Genomic DNA, 20,317 nt, shown 5'->3' with positions numbered 1-20,317 from the left:
TTGGTCTATACCAATGCAAAAAAATAAAAAAACTTGTATTGCTACTTGCTGTGAAAGGAGTTTTTTTTCCCCCACCTATTTTGATACTAGAATTATAAATCAACAACCGCAAAAAAAAAATCCCCATTTATTATGCAATGCTGTTTTGTAAGCAGGTTTAGTTTACAAATTGTGCTAAAATCTTTTTTTTTTTTTTTACACTTCAGTAAAAGAGGACTGTACTATAGAAAATACTGTACTTGCAAAGTGCTTTCCAATCATTTAGTGAATATTAGTAAATTTAACAACTCCTGATCACAACTTTTTCTGATCAGATTCATTCATAACGCTGTCATGATTATTGAAAAATACATGATCACGTCACTCTAAAAACTCTAAAATGACAGCCGAGGGTCACACATGCTTTGACTGCAGACAAATAGTGTGATAGATAATTCACAAAATTACGGTGTGTGTGTGACAAAGATGATGGCATTCCTAAATGTTAAAAAAAAAGACATCTAACAGTACGTATACACCGTTCTTCTTTCAGTGACGAAATGACAACGCTGGTCGAGTTTCCTTACATGTAAATCTTTCCAAAAAGTCCTTTCCGCTTGATTCCTGCATCGTTTGCAGGAACAGACTGATGAATCCATGAGAAGTCCAGTACCCACGATTCATGGCTCCAGACTGCTGCTTTGTTAACTGCAAGTTCTGGGACACTGCGGAAACGTCCTTAAACTAAATCCATCCATCCATCCATCCATCCATCCATCCACATCAGCTGGTTCATGGTAGGCTGATAGGGGGTTTTGTGTTTGACCAGGTGGTGGCAGTGATGCTGCCATCAAAGTCCCTAAACGTGATCTTGGTTTGATACTGGGAAGGTAAAAGCTCAGTCAGCTGTGAAGCAGTCTGTGTTCTGGTGGGCAGTGATAGCCGGTGCCGGAGCCTCGCTGGTGTGGGGTATAGCCGTTTTGTTCAGGGCGGAGATGAGAAGTGGAACGCTGTTAGCTCGCGGCCCCTTGCTGCTTGAGGACTGTGTAGACATTGTCCACTTTGCTCAGCTTCTCGAAGAAGGGGATGAGGTCCAGCAGCTCGGTGTCGGACATGTCGTCGAACCACGAGGCCACAGGCACCTGGATGAAAGGGACAGTGGTCAGCAACCGCAGCAACAACAACATCATGGAATCTTTTTGCAAGAAACTAGCTTGTGTGTCTGCCGTGGAAGAAGTATACAGTTCCGTCACTTAAGAGGAAGTACCAAGACCGCACTGGAACATGTTAAAGTCCTGCATTGACAATGCTCTGTTCTTAAGTAGAAGTATGTATTAAGCATCAGCAAGAAAATGTACTTAAAGTATAAAAAGTTAAAGTACTCAATGCAAAAAAATTCTTTCATTTTAGAAACTACGTGTTTAATCAGCTTATCATTTCAGCTGGACTTGGGTAGTTGAATTTAAACTAAAACCTCATATTTTATAAGCTACGTATTTTTTGGGCAAAAATCTTAATTTGTAAATGAAATAGTAACTACAGCTGTCAGATAGAGGAGTAAAAAGTACAATGTTTCTCTCTGAAATGTAGCGGAGTAGAAGCAGAGAATGGTAAGAAAAGACTCGAGTAAAGTACAAGTAAATGTGTACTTAAGTACAGTACTTGAGTAAATGTACTTGGTTACACTCCACCACTGGCTTTAGGGACTTAAAGCAGGTGATTCATTCCAGGACTCGCCATGACTCGAGGCATGTGTGTTCAACTCACTGCGTTGTCAGGGTGGAAGATGTAGGAGGCGGGGGAGTTGTCCACGATGATGACCTTGTTCAGATCGCGGCCCAGGCGACTCAGGTCCTTGACGTAATTACCTCGGTAGAAGACGCAGGACTCCCGGAACAGGCGGGAGCGGAAAGCGCCCCACTTGTCCAGGAGGTCGGAGACGGGGTCTGCATACTGCAGCGAGAACAATCAAATGGACGCTTTAGAGCCATTTTTAAACCACTGAAAACTTTAAATTGACTTTTTTCTAACTGCACTCCACTCACATCACACCTCGTAGGGATTCCTTCTTAAAATGCCCAACTTGGAAGCAGAATTAAAAAAATATTAACCCTCAAGTTGTCCTCGGGTCAAATTGACCCGTTTTACTATAGCAACGTTCTTTTTAACTAAACCAAAATAACATGATTGATTCCACACAACGCTCTTTGGCAAGTACAAATCTCTACTTTCATTCATTTTGGGGCGTCTTGTTCAATTTTATAGCATTTAAAAACAAATTGAAGTGGTTTTTAAATAGTATTGAGTAAGGTTGACATATTCCAGTCTGATTTTCCATCAACATACTTTCCTTTAATTTTAGTCTAAATAAGTCCTAATTTCTGCTTTTCTAACTCAAACATTAGGTATAATTTCATATAAATGAGGTTTATTGACCATAAATTCCACAAATAACTGTAAAACTAAAAGTTAATAACTTAGTGTTACGTAGTGTTAAATCGCAAAATAAGTGACAAAAATGGGGAAAAAAGCATCAAAATTGTTGGAAAAAAGAACAAAAACATAAGAAAAAGTTAAAAATATTGATGAAAAGCGTCAACAAAATTGTTGATTTTCAATTTTGATTGGAAGACAACACAAGAGCTAAAAGAATTATTTATGACCCGTTTTAATTATTTTCAGGCTTAAACGTATGCATTATTAATGGACGTTACGTTTTGAGTCTCATTTTGCCAGATCCTCCTCCAAAACGCGCTGAAGGGGATGGGTGGAAAACTAGCTTTATGGCATTTCTTTAAACCAATCAGAATCTCCGATTGGACAGATAGTCTAGCTAGCTGTCTGGATTTACCCTGCAGAGATCTGAGGACCAGGTAACCATAGTCCTCAGATTGGACAGATAGTCTAGCTAGCTGTCTGGATTTACCCTGCAGAGATCTGAGGACCAGGTAACCATAGTCCTCAGAAATCCACAGAACCAGCAATCCCAGAAGTGGAACATCAAGGATACAGACTACACTTTAAGTGACAGGTGGGCTCACTTCACAGGAGGAAAGCCTAGACTGGGCTTCATTCAGGCTCCACCATCCATGCTCCATGCTCCATGCTCCAGTCTATGGTTCTACCTCTGATTTTCAGTTACTCAAAATGTGAAAATGTTAATAATCAAATCTTCTGTACATACTCAAGTGTTGCTGTTCTGTATTTGACTTTATCTTTGGCTGCTGCAATTACCCAACCTCCCTCTGGGATGTAATCAAGTTAATAACACATAGTACAGGGTTGTAACAAAACAAAAAGGAAATGTAATGTGATTCCGCAGTAATGTATACTCAGCAGCAGCTGGCTGCAGTGCAGTAGTTTCTCACCTTAGCTAAACTGGCAGTGAACAGGACGCACTCAAACAGTTCTCCCATTCTCTTCAGGAACTCGTCGACATGAGGCCGCTTCAGGACATACACCTGGAATACACAGGAAGGTTTTAAACCAGGTCCCTACATAGCTTACATTCAAAACATGTTTCTACTGCCTGAGGAACTACTCTATGACGCTTTCTTTTAATATAATCTGTGCAAATTGGGACTAATGCAAATTACTCTCCCATATATTACAATCTCAGGCATTCTAGACCTGCTTAGAAAACCAAATTAGATAGTCATTTACATAAATTACAGACAGATAAGCATTTGGCTCCAGAAGTAAAACCCAGGACTTCGTTTCTCCATTTGTTTTTTCTTTCGCCGGCTGAGGGTAGCGTTCCTGAACCAAGTCATCCGGAATAGGCTGTGCTTGTCTGAACAAACCTATCCTGGATTACTTGAACCAGGCCCCGACCCACGACATGTCCTCCATCTCCAAGCAGCCATCTCCAAACCCCCGCAGCCATCTCCAAAACGCTACTACACTCAGCAATTTAAACGTGAGAGCCCAGCTATCACACAACCGCGGGGGCAGTGAAGCGCTGTCCTGTTAGGAGGACGGCAGATGACAGCAGGTTACAGTTTGGACATTTCTGCAGAGTGTACTGAGTGGGAGTGGGATGCCAACATTACCTGGTGTACTGTTCCATCTATCTCCACAGGAATAATGAAATCTGCATTGTTAACAGGCTGGTGGAATGACAAAGAAAAAAAAAAAAAAGAGTTACATTTTAACAAAGAAGATGGTTCTACCAAAACAAGACAAAAAGGTTTTCTAGTGAAGGCTGAACGACAACATCAAATCAGAAGAACAGCCGTTTAGTAACTACTCACGATATAAAATATGACTGTGGGATTATTGCAGGACCGCTGCAGGTAGAGACCAACAGTCTGCTGTGTGTGGTGTGTGTGTGGTGTGTGTTGGTGTTGTGTTGTGTGTGGGTTGTGTGTGTGTGTGTGTGTTGTTGTGATGTGTTATTGATGAAACCAGCTTGTTTGGGTTTGGCATGTGCCAGCAATGACAGAAATGACGGGAATGTCACCATCAGAGCAAACAACAACCAGATGTGGAAATTTTCCAATGTGGACATTTAAGTAGTGTTTTTCTTTTCTTTGTAAAATATTTATCTCATGATGTAATGTGATCACAGGGGACAACGATGTGCTTTAAAGCAATTTTGTTCTTAAAAAAGCCCAGATCCTACATCTTATAAGTCCCTGCGTGATGGAGGAGAATTAAAGAACACAGTGGCAATGCTGGACTCGCACGTAGCTGGCTGTAATGAACATTCACCTTAAAGGAGCTGTGGACTAACGTCTCATCCAGATCTATAACCACGCAGGTCTTCCCGGAGTATTTTGACTTTGCTGGAGGAAGCAGTGGCTTCACCTGGTTCTGAAAAAACAAACAAAAAAACACAAAATTATATTTATTTGAACATGGACATGGCAAAATCCAGCCATACATGAGCAATATTTGAGAGATGACAGAGTAGAGAAGAAAGTAGTCTTTTACAACTATTTATGTCTTTTATTGCTATTATTATTGTTATCTTTATACTGTCTTTTTCTGTACTGTATTCTTCTTGCTAAAAACTGGTGCTGGAAATTTCATTTCCTTGCAGGAGTCATCCCAAAAGGATTAATAAAGAGAAGTCTAAGTCTATTTTATCTTTCCACTGCTGTCAAAACAGGACAAAAAACTCAACTGACGAGACAAAGACACACCTTGGAGACGGTTCCGTTCTCCTCGACCAGCAGAGGGGCGTTGTTGTTGACTGGTGGGGGTTCAGGCTGGTCTCGACGCAGGCAGCAGAACAGGCTGGAGAAGAGGCCTCTGCCCCTGGGCTTCTTGGAGGACAGAGAGGGGGAAGAACCTGCGGAGGAGGAAGACCAGGTCACCAAGCTGCATTTCCCTTGGCAATACCTTGCACAATTGCAGAGCTGTAACAATTCCAAATTTTACTGTACAATTAATAATTGTCTCTTTCAGTCATTTATTTATGTATGACTTTCCCAGAATCCCAGGATATGTCTTTGTGCTGGTTGGCTTGTGTACAGCAACCATAGCAACACACAGAGCTGACCATAAACAGGCATGAGGTCGTAAACTGTGGTAAAAACCCAGATTGAGACGCTTGTTCCGAATGCGCTGTATACATTTCCAAAGAAGGTCTCAAATACCCGAATAATATATGAATATCCTAGGAGGGATAAGCCCCGCCCACTCTGCCGGTGATTTGATTTGGCCCTGCAGCTCGGTCTGGAAACCTGCACGTTTAATTCTCCTGCTTCAGTTCACAAGTTTGCGGGAACCAATCACAAACTGGCTTATCTACCTGGCGTGCTATTGGTGGGTTTCGCGTCCATAGACATAATAAAGATAATAATCTATATATGTCTATGGTCGCGTCTATGTCACCCGGATCGTTGCTCTGATTGGTTGAGGGACCGTCCAATTGCGTTCAAAGTCATTTGAACGACGCCCGTTGGTCACAGCTCTTGTGCAGAGAAGATGCAGAGCAGACTCCCCCGACCAACGCTCAGTCTCAAATCTACTGAGCTCGGCGAGGTGTGTTGACAGTGTTCAACACACCTCTTAAATCATAAAAGAGTTTTCTTCTTAAATGAACATACAATTGACAATTACCATCACCCTTTATTAATTGTGGTTAAAGAAAATGTGATTATGTAAAATATTGTGATTAAGACGATTATGAAATAAAAAGTTACAGGCCTACATATTTGGCTTATCAAAACCACTTTCTTTTCCATTTAAAACCTCTGATTCTACGTTGTCACCACCAGGACCACTAGGATGCATCTTCAAATTCACCGTTTTATTTGACCAAATCCCAAATATATTGAGTTTGCGATAACATATGACAAAGCTCCAGCTTAATCCTCTAATTTGAGAAGCTAGAGTCGGATGTTTGTCATCATCAGTAAAAAAAAAAAAATTACTGTAATACCTGTATTTTCCTATGTGCTATTTTCCTAAGTGCCACCTAACTGATGGCGCCATCTTGTCAGTGAATGTATGAAAACAGTAAAAACAAAACAAAAAGTACACCCAGCAGCTTCTCTCATATCTTTGTCATGTGCACGAACCCTGCCACACACATCCCTGCCAGCAGCTCTTGCGTAACTCTCTGATGACATCAGCAGCAAACAGCCCCCATCACCACAAATGGACATTCAGCACTTTAAAAGCATTATAAAAAGGCATCACACACACACGCATCACGAGAAGAGGGCAGATATGACCATTCATAAAGACTAATGTCCGAATTTAGCACAATGCATGAAACAATATATGCATAGCTTTTATTTTTGTAAATTAAGGAACTTCTTTTCAAAGTTCCTCCTCTTGGCATATAATAAAAGCAGAACAGCAATAATCACGCACATTGAACACAACAGTTAGCAGGTAATGAAGATAGTCTATTTTCAATACGAATGTACAACAACAAAATGAAAGTTGACCACTGACGGCAATTTCAGTCAATAAAATACTATTAAACATGTCTGCTGATGACGATTAAAATTAATTAGCTCGGTACGGAAACCTCAATACTGCTCAGACAGTTCCAAACCTACTTTAGGTCCATTACTACGTTAATCTACATCCACGACCTTCCACTTCCCGGATCGCTCCGATCCCGCTGGAAATCGGTTTAAAGAAATGCCGATGAACCAGAGACCGTTTCCAATCCCAGAATGCTGTGCGGACTAGCCAGACCCTCCTCAGCAGCGCTGTGGAGGAAGGTCCGGCAAAGCGAGACTAGGTTCATTACAATCCGTGTATGCCAAGCAACATGATCTACTCAACGTTTGAAGCCAAAGCGCGTTATTGTTAGTACATCAAATTAAAAAGGAGGATGATTATTTCCTTTCTTCAAGACAACCACTAACACCTCCTAAAGTATTTCTGATTCTGATTCTGAAAAGCAGCTTTAACCCCCGGATGGTATCCATGGCACATTGACCAATATCACATTTTTACAAGAAGAAAAATGGTACAAGTTAAATTTTTTCTACCTGAAAATCAATTGCTTTACCTTATTGTTTGTGATAAACGTGTATTCCTGAGTTATTCTGGATATGACCAATTATGTTTTTTCCATAGTGGATTTTTAACATGAATTATAACAAAAAATAAAATCACACCTCCATTTTTAATTGAGTTCTAGTAGAGACTGACTGCATTCCCTAAACATACGTTATCTCAATTGTTTGAAATTGAGATAACATAATAAGACAACACGAGGGTTGACCGCGGTGTAGCCTTCATCTGGAACGAGTAAGACAATTCTTTCGGATCTGGACACTTTTTTTAAACAACAACAAAAGCTCCAGCTGATTCCTGCCAAATATATCATTATCCTGACGAACTTGGCACGTGGTGAATGAGGGTTTAGTCTCGCACATCATGTCTGTAATCACTGTGGTATGAAAGGAAGACCTGAGCACCTGCACAGGTATGAAGCTCAGTCCTGTCCTCAGTCTGTTGTTAAATGTGCTTATTTGTGCGTTGTAAAGCAGTCCGTGTTGTCAATCTGAAAAGTGCAATAGAAATAAAGCTCAGTGGGGGGAGCAATTAAGGTAACAGGCAAAGGTGAATGACCCAAAAAATTGTTTGTGAGTTATTTTAGTCATTCACTCTGGATTTTTATCTTCATGATAATATCTAAGGTTAGCGGACTAACTGGCTGACCGAGACAACTTGTTAGAGGAAGACATTTTAAGGTGGTATTTGGGATTTCTGGCTTCATCGTGTCCAGTTTTAGGATTTAGTCAGAATATATGGTTCTTAGACATTCCTAATAAAAGGTTATGTCCGACATTGAGATTATTTCTGATCTCACAACGGTTTGTCAAGCCAAAACTCCCAATTGGTTCATTTCTCAGTAGAGCCCCACCAATATATCGGAGGGCGGATATTAAGCATTTCCCAATCTGTCTGTATCAACAACATACTTTAATTATATATATATATATATATATATATATATATATATATATATATATATATTGAATATTCATTTATAAGAATCATTTATAATGACAAATGATTCTAAAAAATGAATATTTAAAAATAAAACCGGTCAACCATGTTATGAGTGTTGCTGTTGAATAGTTTGTCCACCAGAGGGCGCTCTGCAACGTCCCTGTTGGCAACACTGATTATGTTTTTGTTATTTTGTTTTACTTCAAAAAAGGATTTTAAGTTTCATATCTTAAGTTTGTATTTTTATACTTTTTATTTATCAGAACTTTAATATATGTGGATGTTCCTCTGTTCTGTTGTGGCAATAAAACAAATGATATTATTTTCGTGAGAACTGATAACTACAAATAACTAGTGTTAGGAAAATCTGTTTTGTTACGCGTTTTTTTAAATATATATCGGCCTATATATCAGCATATCAGATTTTTAAATAACCAAATATTTGTATTGGTATCGGCCTTAAACACCCTGTATCGGTCGGCCTCTGTTTCTCAGTCCCATTAATCTCTGATGAACAACCCTCCCCACTTCTCTGTCCCGTATCAGACTTTATTTCAGTGTCTTTATGCACCATAAACCCCCCCCCCCCCCCCCCGCTCTGTGTCTAAACGTGACTGTGTTACCAACACTCCAACCTCTTGTTGTGCATCTCTCTCGCCTCTTTCATTCCCTCCTGCTCCATTTGGGGACTCAAACCCCGTCTGACCCGCCGCTGGCCTCTGCCGCGCTCCGGCCAAAACAGGAAGAGGAAACAGACGGGTATCAGCGGAGGAAGCCCCTTGCCATCAGGTTGTAGTGTCGCGGGAGCAGGCTCGACATATTGTTTTCCGTGCGGTTCTTCTTCATACCAATTTCACAGGCGGGTTCCCAATTTATTCATGTCTTTGAGCGCGTTCTTCCATTTATTGTCATAGAGAACTCAACTAAGAAAAAAGGTAATCCCAAAAATGTAGCCTCATTTTCCCAATACCACTAAAAACTATCAACTTCAGCAACAGAAAGCCATTAGTAAATTGGTCCCATCTTAGCTGTGAAATTAATAAAGTATCTAACTCAGTCCCTTGTGACATGATCGACTCCCTCCTGTCCTTACTCATCGGGCTCCTTTGTTTCCTTTCTCACTCCTTGAGTCCATAGCGTTCCCAGCGTTCCCTCCCACGTCCTTGTTTTTTGCTTCCTCAGGTTTCCGTTAGCTTCAATATTTATGTTTTCTTTTCATCACACGCCTTTCACCAGAAAAAAAACCCCAGGAAACACTGAGCGTGTATTAATTCATAAAAAGGGCATTATGTCATAAAGAAGCTCAATCATTTCATCCCCTGGCGGCTGACACAGTGCTCATCCAGCCATTCTTAAAATATGGCTCTACATGCACTGTAAAAAGCACCATAGAAGAAGCAGGCTTCCACATTTGGCTGTGTTGTTAAGGGACGCAACGATTAGTAACTATTGTTTTGATTAGCGATGAATCTGCTGATTATAACGAATTGTTGATTAATTATTCATTTTTTTGTAATCTGCTGCCATATTTCATGTTAATAGCTAAAACCAAACAATATTTGGAATCTTTGCTTGAAATATTACCATTATTGATTAACGATAATGGTATTATAATGGATTCTATCAAAAATCAATTTAACAATTTAGCTCCCGCATTGTCAAATGCCTAACCCTCATGTTGTCCTCGGGTCAAATTTAACATGTTTTCAGGTTTTTTAAATTACAAAAACTGGGCCTTTGAAATAAGCGCAACATTAGAAATATCAAATAACTTTGGAAAAAACATTTTTAAAAAAAAGCACCCACAATATTGAAAAAGAAAAAGCGTTTTTCTTCTTCATGGTTGACGGGCAGACAACACAAGGGTTAAATCAGACAGTTTCCAGAGACTGATGACTATGGGAACTGTATTTATCCAGCCTTCTCGGGGTCAAATTCCAACTTGGTCTTCCTTTGACCTGGTCTTCTTTGATGTCTCCAACACTTCCACCCAGGCCCGCGACATCGCGCCATACAGCAGGGCGTTGAAATGAATCCCTGCATCGCCATGCCGACCTGGACGAGTCTGCACCGAGGCAGCGACAGACCACAATCGATTATCGCCTTCTCATGCGACGTGTTGATTTCCCGGTCGCTGCTTTTCTTGTTTTTTTGTCGCCTTTTGTCTGTTGCCTGCTAAAGATAGAAGTTCATCTGTATATCTAGCCTTTATCCACAACCTTCTACTTCCGGGATTCCCCTGTTGCAAATTCCGCCGTATGTCCTTTTTAAATCGACCAGATTTCCGTTACCTAACGCTTCCTTTGTGTTGCCATTTTAAACTCCGGGGGATTTCTGAGGACTAGGGCTGTCCCCTCATAGTCGATTAGTCGACTAATCTGTGGTTTTGGTATTAGTCGACTAAGATTCCTTTAGTTGACAAGTCATTTTTTTATGCTTAATTACTCATTTCCAAGAAACTTATGAGCACGTTTCTGCTGAGCACAAGATTTGAAGTGGTGGTTTTGCAGGATTAATTGTGTAGAAAGTCAGATTTACAGATGGTTAATTAACTACATTTATATTGTGCTTTTCTAGTCTGTCAAAAGTGCACAGCTCTGTCGATCAAATCAACTAATTGATTAGTCGACAAAAACATGTAAGTGTTCGTCGACTAAGAATTTCTTTAGTTGAGGACAGCCCTACTGAGGACTATGGTTACCTGGTCCTCAGATCTCTGCAGGGTAAACCCAGACAGCTAGCTAGACTATCTGTCCAATCTGAGGACTATGGTTACCTGGTCCTCAGATCTCTGCAGGGTAAACCCAGACAGCTAGCTAGACTATCTGTCCAATCTGAGGACTATGGTTACCTGGTCCTCAGATCTCTGCAGGGTAAACCCAGACAGCTAGCTAGACTATCTGTCCAATCTGAGGACTATGGTTACCTGGTCCTCAGATCTCTGCAGGGTAAACCCAGACAGCTAGCTAGACTATCTGTCCAATCGGAGTTTCTGTTGCACGACCAAAACAACATTCAGACGTACACGTGTTCCAACAAAACAAGATCCTTCCTGAGGCTATTTTGCAGCGGCAACGTGGCTCTGTGCATCGCTTAGCACCGCCCATGACAAATGTGATTGGTTTTAGGAAATGCCAATAAACCGGCGCACGTATGCATGCTGTGTGGACCCTCTTCCGCAGCGTTGTGGAGGAAGGTCTGGCAAAGCGAGACTAGTATATATCGGACTGCTTGAATTTGTTGATGAAAACCATGTGTAGCGATATATAATATTGAGGAGATTCCCACCCCTACTACGCAGTGAAAGACGTAGTACTGGTGTCGGCTCTGGGACATCAAAGCTTCAAGCTGCTGTCTTCCTCCCATTATCTCAGCTCTTTCAACTTAAGATGCAAGATGGCAAATGTCACGATCATTAACATATATATTGCATATAAATAAAAGTGCCATACACTGTTATTTAAGAAGTAGCTTTTAATTTGGCAGTATTTTAAGTTGTGGTTTTTAACAGCCCTCCAACACATCTGGCTTCAAACAAAGATCAGGCAGTCGTCTGATGTATAGTGCTGTGGAAAGCCTCTGTAAAGTCCGCTCAGGGCAAAACCATATTTAAAAGCTGCTTTTCATTCTCACTATAACAACATTACCAACAGTTAAATTATGCAGGAAAAAAATGCCCATATAGGCTTGAGACAAACTGATTTGTCAAATCCTAAAATACCAGACGATTCAATGCATCTCTTCCTGGTCTTCAACCTAATTTTAAAACAGAAAGGCCTACATTGATGTGTTATCTCCTATCACACAACTTACTGAAAAGGAATAGTGCATCGTTGCTGTGTCTCTGTGTGACATTAGTGAGGAAGAATTCACACTTCAAGTGCTCGTGATTAGTTGCCTTGCCTTATGAGCTCATCTCATCAGCCCGGGATCCATTTTTGAACCATGACAGTGTGAATAATTTCTTGCAAACGACGCTTTCACTCTTATTTTTTTTTTTTGCCTCTTTGACAGCTGAGCTTTAGTCACACTGTGAATATGATATGATCTCTGACAGATTCAAACCACTGTATTAACTAAGCTGCCAATATTTAAGAAATATGCCTTAATCAGTGACAAGAATTCAACTATTTTTAAGGGTTTATTTCTTTCAACCAAACGTGAACTCTCATGCGATAATAAAACTCGCCAGTAAAACAGACTAATGAAACTTTTTGGAGAGGTTGGTGTAATCATCAACCTTTCAAGTTAAAAAGAAACACTTGTACTTTCCAAAAAGAATAAGAAAAGTGCCTAGAGATGGAGCAGTTTGATGCAGACTTGTAATTTACATGGGCTAGTGGTACCTGATGTATAATGAGATGCGGATATTCGCCTGTTGGACTGAGGATCTGATCTATGAGCATGTACCAGCACGGTTTGAGGCCGCCTTAGAGAAGCTACAACATTAAAATCAGTGGGAAATGAGAAATTGACCCGACAGCAAATAGAATAATGCTGCCGTTTTATAAATTAGTGGTCACCCACAAACAAACCAAATGCTGGATTTGTCCAGTGATGGTTCCAGTGATTTTTGTATCTTTCACTTATGGATCACTCTGAGATAATGACACTAACATAATCTAACAAATATCCATCTCAAAAACATGTACAGTCTGACCCAGGGTCTCTGAAAAGCAGTTAAAGAATCATCAAGTCAGCTTATTTGAAGTTGAGTATAGAACAGTTTTGGATGGAGTTCTAAAAGGATTATATAGAAATTAAGTTGATTTCAACACAGCTTGTTGTAGGAAAAATGCAAAATAAACATTTGCAATCAGTCGCAGAGATCTCATCTGACTCTGTCAGCCTATGAGGCAACAGCTTGTTCAGTCCTGAAGTTGAGAAACACTTACCACGCTTACTTACCACATCAAAGATGGCCTCGCATGATTACACATTTATTTGTAGACTCCGTTTTTAGAACTTTAGGCTTCCAATTATTTTTTAAAGTTTCAGTTGTGTGCCAATGTATAACTCGCACAAGCTTTAAAACCACACATCTGACACTACAGTAGCAGTGCTTTTGTCCACCAAATCGAAGTGGAACTACAAAAAACAAAAGTGTGAAAGATCCTCTGAAACTACAGAGGACTTTATGATTTCATAAAGCCAACACGTTATTATGTCAGAATCTCGACAAAGCCAACATGCTGTTTGAGACTGTGGGCCACACCGACTGAGTATGCATGTTCACAAAGTGTGTTGGGGGGGGCAGGGTTATATAATAACTTACGCCACTGTTTGACATTCCAGCCACTAATAATCTATATACTATACAACATGTGTACTGCAAGTCTTTTAATTCCAGACAGGATTTCAAGATGACCATATGCATTAGATGTGACATCATGCAGGAATGACACCAGAAATGGGCCTAGCAGCGGTTTCTCAGGGATGATCACTGACAGGTCACCCGGTTATTCAGTAACCCGCATAAAACACCCAGTGGCACCTCACTGAAGAAATCAGAATTTCACAAGTCTATCATGTAGTTAAGAGGCAAACAAGAGTGGCATTGCAATAAAGTCAACAGCACTCAGAGCCGTGACAGCAAGGAAGAGATATGAGGAGATAAAGGAAAAAGTCTCAGTATGCAAAGCAGTATTTGATTATCATGGGCTGCTGATGCCATTATAACACACACTTTTGAGAATGTGTTATATGCTGCAAATGATATCCCTTTAATATTCTATGAGGATTTATAGTGGGTTTGTGGGGACTCGAAGACATTTTCTCCTTTATTAAAACGTCATTTCCTTTACTTTCATCAGAGGCCAAAAGGCCGCAGCCATAGTCTAAGCAGACGTGTGCAACAGTTGGCAGTTGTTGTGCTGTGTTTTCTGCCCTAACAGTGGGATTTGTAGTCGTGCAGAAGTTGTTGTGGCAGTAAAGCAGATTGCGGTGAGAATCGTAAAGTCAGACTCAAGGAGCAACACAACTTTTTTTTTTTTTTTTTGACATGAACACAAGCAGGACAAAAATAAAGACACTTGCCCCTTTCTTCCGTGGCTTTGGTTCCCTCTTCATCCCGGCTGACTTGGGTGATTATGGAGGACGGAGTGTCCATCACATCCAGGTCTGGTCCAGAGTGCTGCTCTCACACTTTCAAGTTAGAGATTGTTGGCTGACTCCGTGCATTAAACCAACTTAACATGCACGACAACGGAGCCGAAGCGCGCGGGGAAACATCGCAACAAGTCGCCTACAGCTACTTCGGGTGTTGTAGTCCGCTATGATAGTCTACCCGCTAAAGTTTGAAGTGGGAAACTAAGACAACATTTGTCATGGAGACGGCAACTTTGATTCAATATGGTGCTCGACTCCGCTCGCAATTTCAAGATACAAACATGGAGGTTTCAAGGCTTCCCCATTTCACTTAAAGTGGCCCAGTCAGCGAATGGCTGTGCATAGCTAACACTCCCTCTCCTGGCGTCTGCAAGTTTCACGATGGTCCCTTGAAGTAGCCAGAAACAAAGTTACTGGAAAGTTAGCAAGAGTTAGCTTAGCCGCTCGAATCTTTTTATAGTAAGCATACTGCTTAAAGACATGTATTAGCCTACGCCATGTACACGGCTAACGTTAGATAACTGTGTCTGCGCCACCTGAACAGGGCTATACAAAGCGACAATTACGTTAAAAGCACCGTATTTGCTACAATTGACTAGCACGTTTATGTGTATACGTGGGTTAACACAACTTTGGTTGTTTTGTAATATCAAATGTAAGTGAAAACTTGCCCAACAGCAAAACTTTTTTTTTGGAAAGTAGCGGCGAAGAAACGCCCAGTTTGGGTCCCTTGAAACTGCCTGGAGTCAGGGAGCGTCGCACAAGTGCCGTCCCGGTCTCTGGTGGAGAAATAGCTTTTCTCCTTTAAAATACATCAACAGGTAGTCAGTTTTTTTTACGACGCGCTGTTTGAAGGTAACTTCATCTCAGCTTGTGTAAAAATTGTTTTGTATGTTTCTTGTATGCATCTGTTTTATACAATAACATTTGTGCATAAGTGCAGTGAATATATGTATTCAGGTGTGCATGTACTGAGACTTGGCTTACATACATGCTTCATTGTCCCTTTTTTATTTTATTTTAATAATTAGTATTTTTTATTTTGTATACATATATGTATATTTTTTTGTCCTATACGCAAATCACAATTGCACTGAAAATGGTTGTTCTTGAAAAAATGCTAATAAACAGAGTTTTGAAAAAAAAAAAAGATGGTTTTGTGCAAATAATTTGCTTTTATTTGGCCTATCTTAGAGTTGGGTTTTCCCTACTGTGTGATTATTGTGTGTGTGTTTCTTTGTATCAGAATATTGTGATAATTAAGAAGGATAAATAATGAGCTATGGGTAATATTTTAAACGTGGCCTTAAAACCCACCTTTTTAGGAGAGCTTTTGACTGATCTCTTGCCCTTTTCTACATTGTTTTTGTTTATTTTATATTTATTATTTTCATGCTCTCCATGTCTCTTATTTTATCACTTACTTTTTTACCATGTAGCACTTTGAGATTTTTGCAAATATAAAGTGCATTACAAATTAAATGTATTATTATTATATGGACACAATTCTATACAATAAGTTATTAATGCAAAAATAATACTTATCTTATGTTGCCAGAAAGCAGTCCTGCTCATTGATTTGCAACTTTGGCCAATAATGTTTTACAGTTGTACATTTTACATGGAAAAATGTCTGATGGTAGACAAATTTATATTGTGTCACAGTATGTAATGCTGCACAATACTGTCCTTCCACCGAATATAAATATTGTTGTTGCTAACATATATTTTTATTTTAAAAGCTCTCGATCACAACTTTGTCCTTTATTTTTTTCCTTTTCTCAACTGTCAATAGCTCCTTCATGTAGTTGTGTATTGCATTGTGGGCCACCAACCCTTTTTTTTTTTGCAATGCAACAGACAAACAATATTTCTCATGCTGGCTCTGTTCCATGTAAGCGTGCCTGTAAACCATGAACGTTAGCGTCCTGGCGCTGGCACACCTGAATGGAATGAGGCTGTTATTATTATTGTTATTAATTACCGGTGTGCTTGACAAGTCAAACTCTACACTCATAAATTAAGCAATTTTAGTCTTCATATTGGCATTATACCTAAAGGAGAATTCCGGTCGATTTCAACATGTAGCTCTGTTTTGTTTTTTTATATGTAGTGCTGTATTGACTACAGTAGATGTGACAGAAAGGCACAAAAGTCGCGTTAATTCAGCCAGTGCACAGACCTCTGTTTATTTCCTGTTTCCCGATGAAGTCCACACTAGTCGATTGTCAACCTTTATGCCTTTCTGTCACATCCACAGCAGTCAGATTGACTGTGTTCACTCGGAAGGAATCACTGCACATGGCTAGGCACGGGTAATGACACTTTGAGCATGTTTAGGGGCTAAAAACAAGTTTAAATGTTGCCCTGTTTAAGCCTGTTGGGTGCTAACTCTAGCAGGAGGATAACTTGGTGTAGACTGCACCGATTGGTTTCATTTGTCTCGCTACTGAATATACTCCAAATAAAAAAATAGAACTACTGGAATTCTCCTTTAATTCAGTTATTACTTAATTTGTCTTTTTTTAAGTGTGAACATAATAAAATAGAAGGATTTGTAGGGGACACATTCTCAGGCTATTATTGGTTGCCATCTGTGTTCATTTTTTTTGTTGCATAGTGTTTTGCAAGCAAACAAACTGAAGGAGTTAACCCATTGCTTCAGCCATGTTGGTTGCGTCCTTGAGTGTTCCAGGTGATCCTCAACGAAAAAAACTGCAGTTTTGCTCACAAGCGGGGGACTCAACAATGGTGTTTAAGTGTATGAATGCATTTTTTTTTTGCAGCAAACGTCTCTAAAGAATTAAAACATTTTATCAAAATTTGGAGACCTGAGCCCAAAACTACGTTCCACTAAGAGAGAAGCAAGTTCCTTTTCCCAAATGTATCAACAGTTTATTACATACTATCTCATAAAAACATCTTCAACTTTTTCCCGACATATAAACACCGCAAATTGGTACATTTACAAATCTTCAACCGTCCAAATTCATACAAAAAGTAACACTGTGATAGAGCAATACACGAGACGTTCTATTATTACAAGGACTGCATGTACTGTGTGTACGCATGTAGAAATGTTTACATGTTGGTAAGAATCTATATGCATCTGTGTTGTTGTAAAGTCCAAATATTGCAATCACATGTTTGCTTTGTTCAACAAATTCATCAATTGTGAATTAGTACCAATAGAGACACATTTACAAGATAAATATTTTGGATATTAATCCGATTTAGGCACTGACTGGGTGGATGGGTAATACTAAGAAACCACAGCAATTAACCAATGTATGACTTTTCCAGGTAAAACGTTATCTACATTACGGACTGCTGTTCCTAGTTTATTACAGTTAGACTTCAGTTTTAACCACAGAAGAAGTTGTACCATAAAGCCCTAGCTCACCCTACAATAGCTCATTTCTACTGTGAATTTTAACATCAATCACAAAGACACTCCTCATTTTCATTTTTTTTTTGCCATGATACTAATTCGAAAAGTGAATCAAAAAGGGTTGCGCGCTCGCAGACACACACACACACACACCACACCCACATACACATGCAAATAAATTAACATGAAAAAAGTAAACAATTTTAAGAAAAACAAATATTTTTGGTTTTGAGTTTTAAAATGAGTAATTAAACGCAAAAAATAAATTAGCAGCTTAAATCATGGTACATTCACACGAGTTGTTTACTACTAAATTTAGTGACATAAACAAGGTTACGCAGTAAAAACGCTAGTGATACACATGTTCCAGGCTGATCGTGCAGAGTGGAGACCGATGTTCATCTAAACCAAATATTAATGTGCAATTTCAGAATTCACAATGTGACAGAGAAATTGTGCAATCAATCAAAGAAAATCAAAGAAAAAGCAAAGAACATCCCGTGTCCTTTACGCGGATTAACCGTTTCTGAGCGGTTTCTGAAACACGCTACGGCTTCTGGTTCCGTTTCATCTCAGAATCCCTTAAGTGTTGAATGTTAAAGTATCCCAAAATAACACATGGACTCGGGTCTTTTCTTTGGATATTTAAACTATATCCAGCTGGCTGCCCATCCCCTGTGCCTTAACCTGTGTCTCTCTAGGCAGGCTGACATTTTTCGTGCAGCGGCGGTTCACAGAGGTGTTATTCGGCAGATCCAACTCGGCAAACTCATGTGTAGTGCTTTTCACCGCCATCTCACTTGGGGCTGGGGACATGCGGTGCAGTCCCGGATGCCGGAGACTGGGGTGAGCTCTGGTAGGTGCGCAGCAGCACCTTGTGCTTGGTAGCGCCCTGTGTGCGGCGGCATTGTTGTTCCACCAGGAACTCTTTAAGTCGGCCGGAAGTGAAGGTGAGAGTCTGTCTCCTCAGCTTCATAAGGTAGGAGTCCTGCAGCCAGGCTTGTGTGAAGCAGTCTCGTGAATTTGGACGGGCCCTGGAAAACACTCAGAACGTAAGATTTTATATTCTTTTTTTTTTTTTTTTTACAGGAAGTGTAACAATCCAAGGTTGTTGGCACTCACCATGGGTAACTGCTCAACATCTTCTTGAGAAAGGCGGAGGCACTTTGGGACACGTTAGGGTACAGTTTGGTCGGGTCAAACTTCGCCATCAGGATTTTGGATTCAACTTGTAGAGGGTCTTTATCTTCGAAGGGCAGTCGGCCACTAAGCCTGGTTGTAAACACAGAAAAAACAAGGTACACAAATGTAATATTCAAATTATAAAATAAAGGTACTTATTGATTGAGCTCTTGAAACATTACAAGACACATCAAGAAAAACACAAGTCTTTTCTTAAATGTTAACTAATCTTCTAAATAAAATGTATGTTTTAGCAGCAACATATACACTGAAGGTTTTATCATGCTGTACCGAAAAACAAATTCAACTGAAACTGGTCTAAAGTGTAAAGGTTATTTCTGTGATCTGAAATTCCAGAAGTGCGTCTCACTTACATAATGTGGGTGACAACGCCAACGGTCCAAATATCAGCAGGAGGACCAACCACTTCACCTTTTACCATCTCAGGAGCTTGGATCACATTTGAGAATGACAGTTTAGAAACATTAAAGATCGAGGGTTGATCTATGAACCCTAAAGTGAATTTGCCCAAAATCTTGGACTTAGAGACAACTGAACAATAACTGTACATCAAAGACGTCAAACAAGTCGTTCTTGTCCTCACCCATGTACTCCAGCGTTCCTACTCCTGAGTCCTGGGGTTTGAGGCTGAGGGGGTTGAAGCTCTGAGCACTTCCAAAGTCCACAATCTTGATGGCGTTGAGGTTGGTCACCATGATGTTGTCGGGCTTGAGGTCTAGGTGGAGGACGCGGCGGTTGTGGAGGTACTCGACTCCCTGGAGGATCTGGACCAGGTAGCCCACCACGTCGTCCTCGGAGTAACGGAACCTATCAAGAGGAAAAAGGAGGTTCTCAAATGGTCAAATTCTCCAATACTGGAAAAGTGTGAGCAGGACTGGCAACTTTCCCTAAAAAAAGTATACATAAATGCAATGAATGAATCAACTATTCTGTGGAGTCGATTAATAAACATCTCCCAATTTCTGTGATTGGACGATTTTTGCAATTCCCTGGGGAATAACTAAACAGAATCCTAAACAAACATGCCGCCTTCATATATGCACTTATACTCTAAACAACTTGTTTAACTAAAGTACAATTAGCCTAGTCCTTGTTGGCTCAACCCAGCAAATAGACTGCATCTAAAAAGGAAAAAGGTCTTCTTCCTCGCCCCCTGCTATGTAAGTCTGTCTGAGTTTGTGTATCTCAGCATGGAGGTGACGTAGC

General features: G+C 40.1%; 2 protein-coding genes across 2 annotated transcripts in view; both read right to left on the bottom strand.

Moving 5' to 3' along the window:
• Positions 1 to 269: 269 nt before the first annotated feature.
• On the bottom strand, positions 270 to 14,945 carry LOC116673799 (carboxy-terminal domain RNA polymerase II polypeptide A small phosphatase 1). Its single transcript, XM_032506068.1, has 7 exons — positions 14,446 to 14,945; positions 5,127 to 5,275; positions 4,693 to 4,794; positions 4,032 to 4,088; positions 3,348 to 3,440; positions 1,747 to 1,932; positions 270 to 1,121 (listed from the first exon to the last, which is right to left on the bottom strand). The coding sequence occupies exons 1-7, from the start codon at positions 14,516 to 14,518 to the stop codon at positions 993 to 995; spliced, it is 789 nt and encodes a 262-aa protein (XP_032361959.1). The 5' UTR covers positions 14,519 to 14,945; the 3' UTR covers positions 270 to 992.
• Positions 14,946 to 17,390: 2,445 nt separating this feature from the next.
• The window catches only part of spega (striated muscle enriched protein kinase a), a 49,153-nt gene continuing 46,226 nt past the window's right edge, over positions 17,391 to 20,317 (bottom strand). The window contains 4 exon segments of the mRNA XM_032505953.1: positions 17,391 to 18,942; positions 19,031 to 19,180; positions 19,465 to 19,540; positions 19,695 to 19,918. Of these exon segments, the coding sequence (XP_032361844.1) occupies positions 18,705 to 18,942; positions 19,031 to 19,180; positions 19,465 to 19,540; positions 19,695 to 19,918 (688 nt within the window). The 3' untranslated portion in view covers positions 17,391 to 18,704.

This window comes from Etheostoma spectabile, chromosome 24, assembly GCF_008692095.1.
Source record: "Etheostoma spectabile isolate EspeVRDwgs_2016 chromosome 24, UIUC_Espe_1.0, whole genome shotgun sequence".
Lineage (NCBI taxonomy): Eukaryota > Metazoa > Chordata > Actinopteri > Perciformes > Percidae > Etheostoma > Etheostoma spectabile.
The sequence above is the reverse complement of the archived record's forward strand: the minus strand, read 5'-3'. Positions and strand labels throughout refer to the sequence as shown.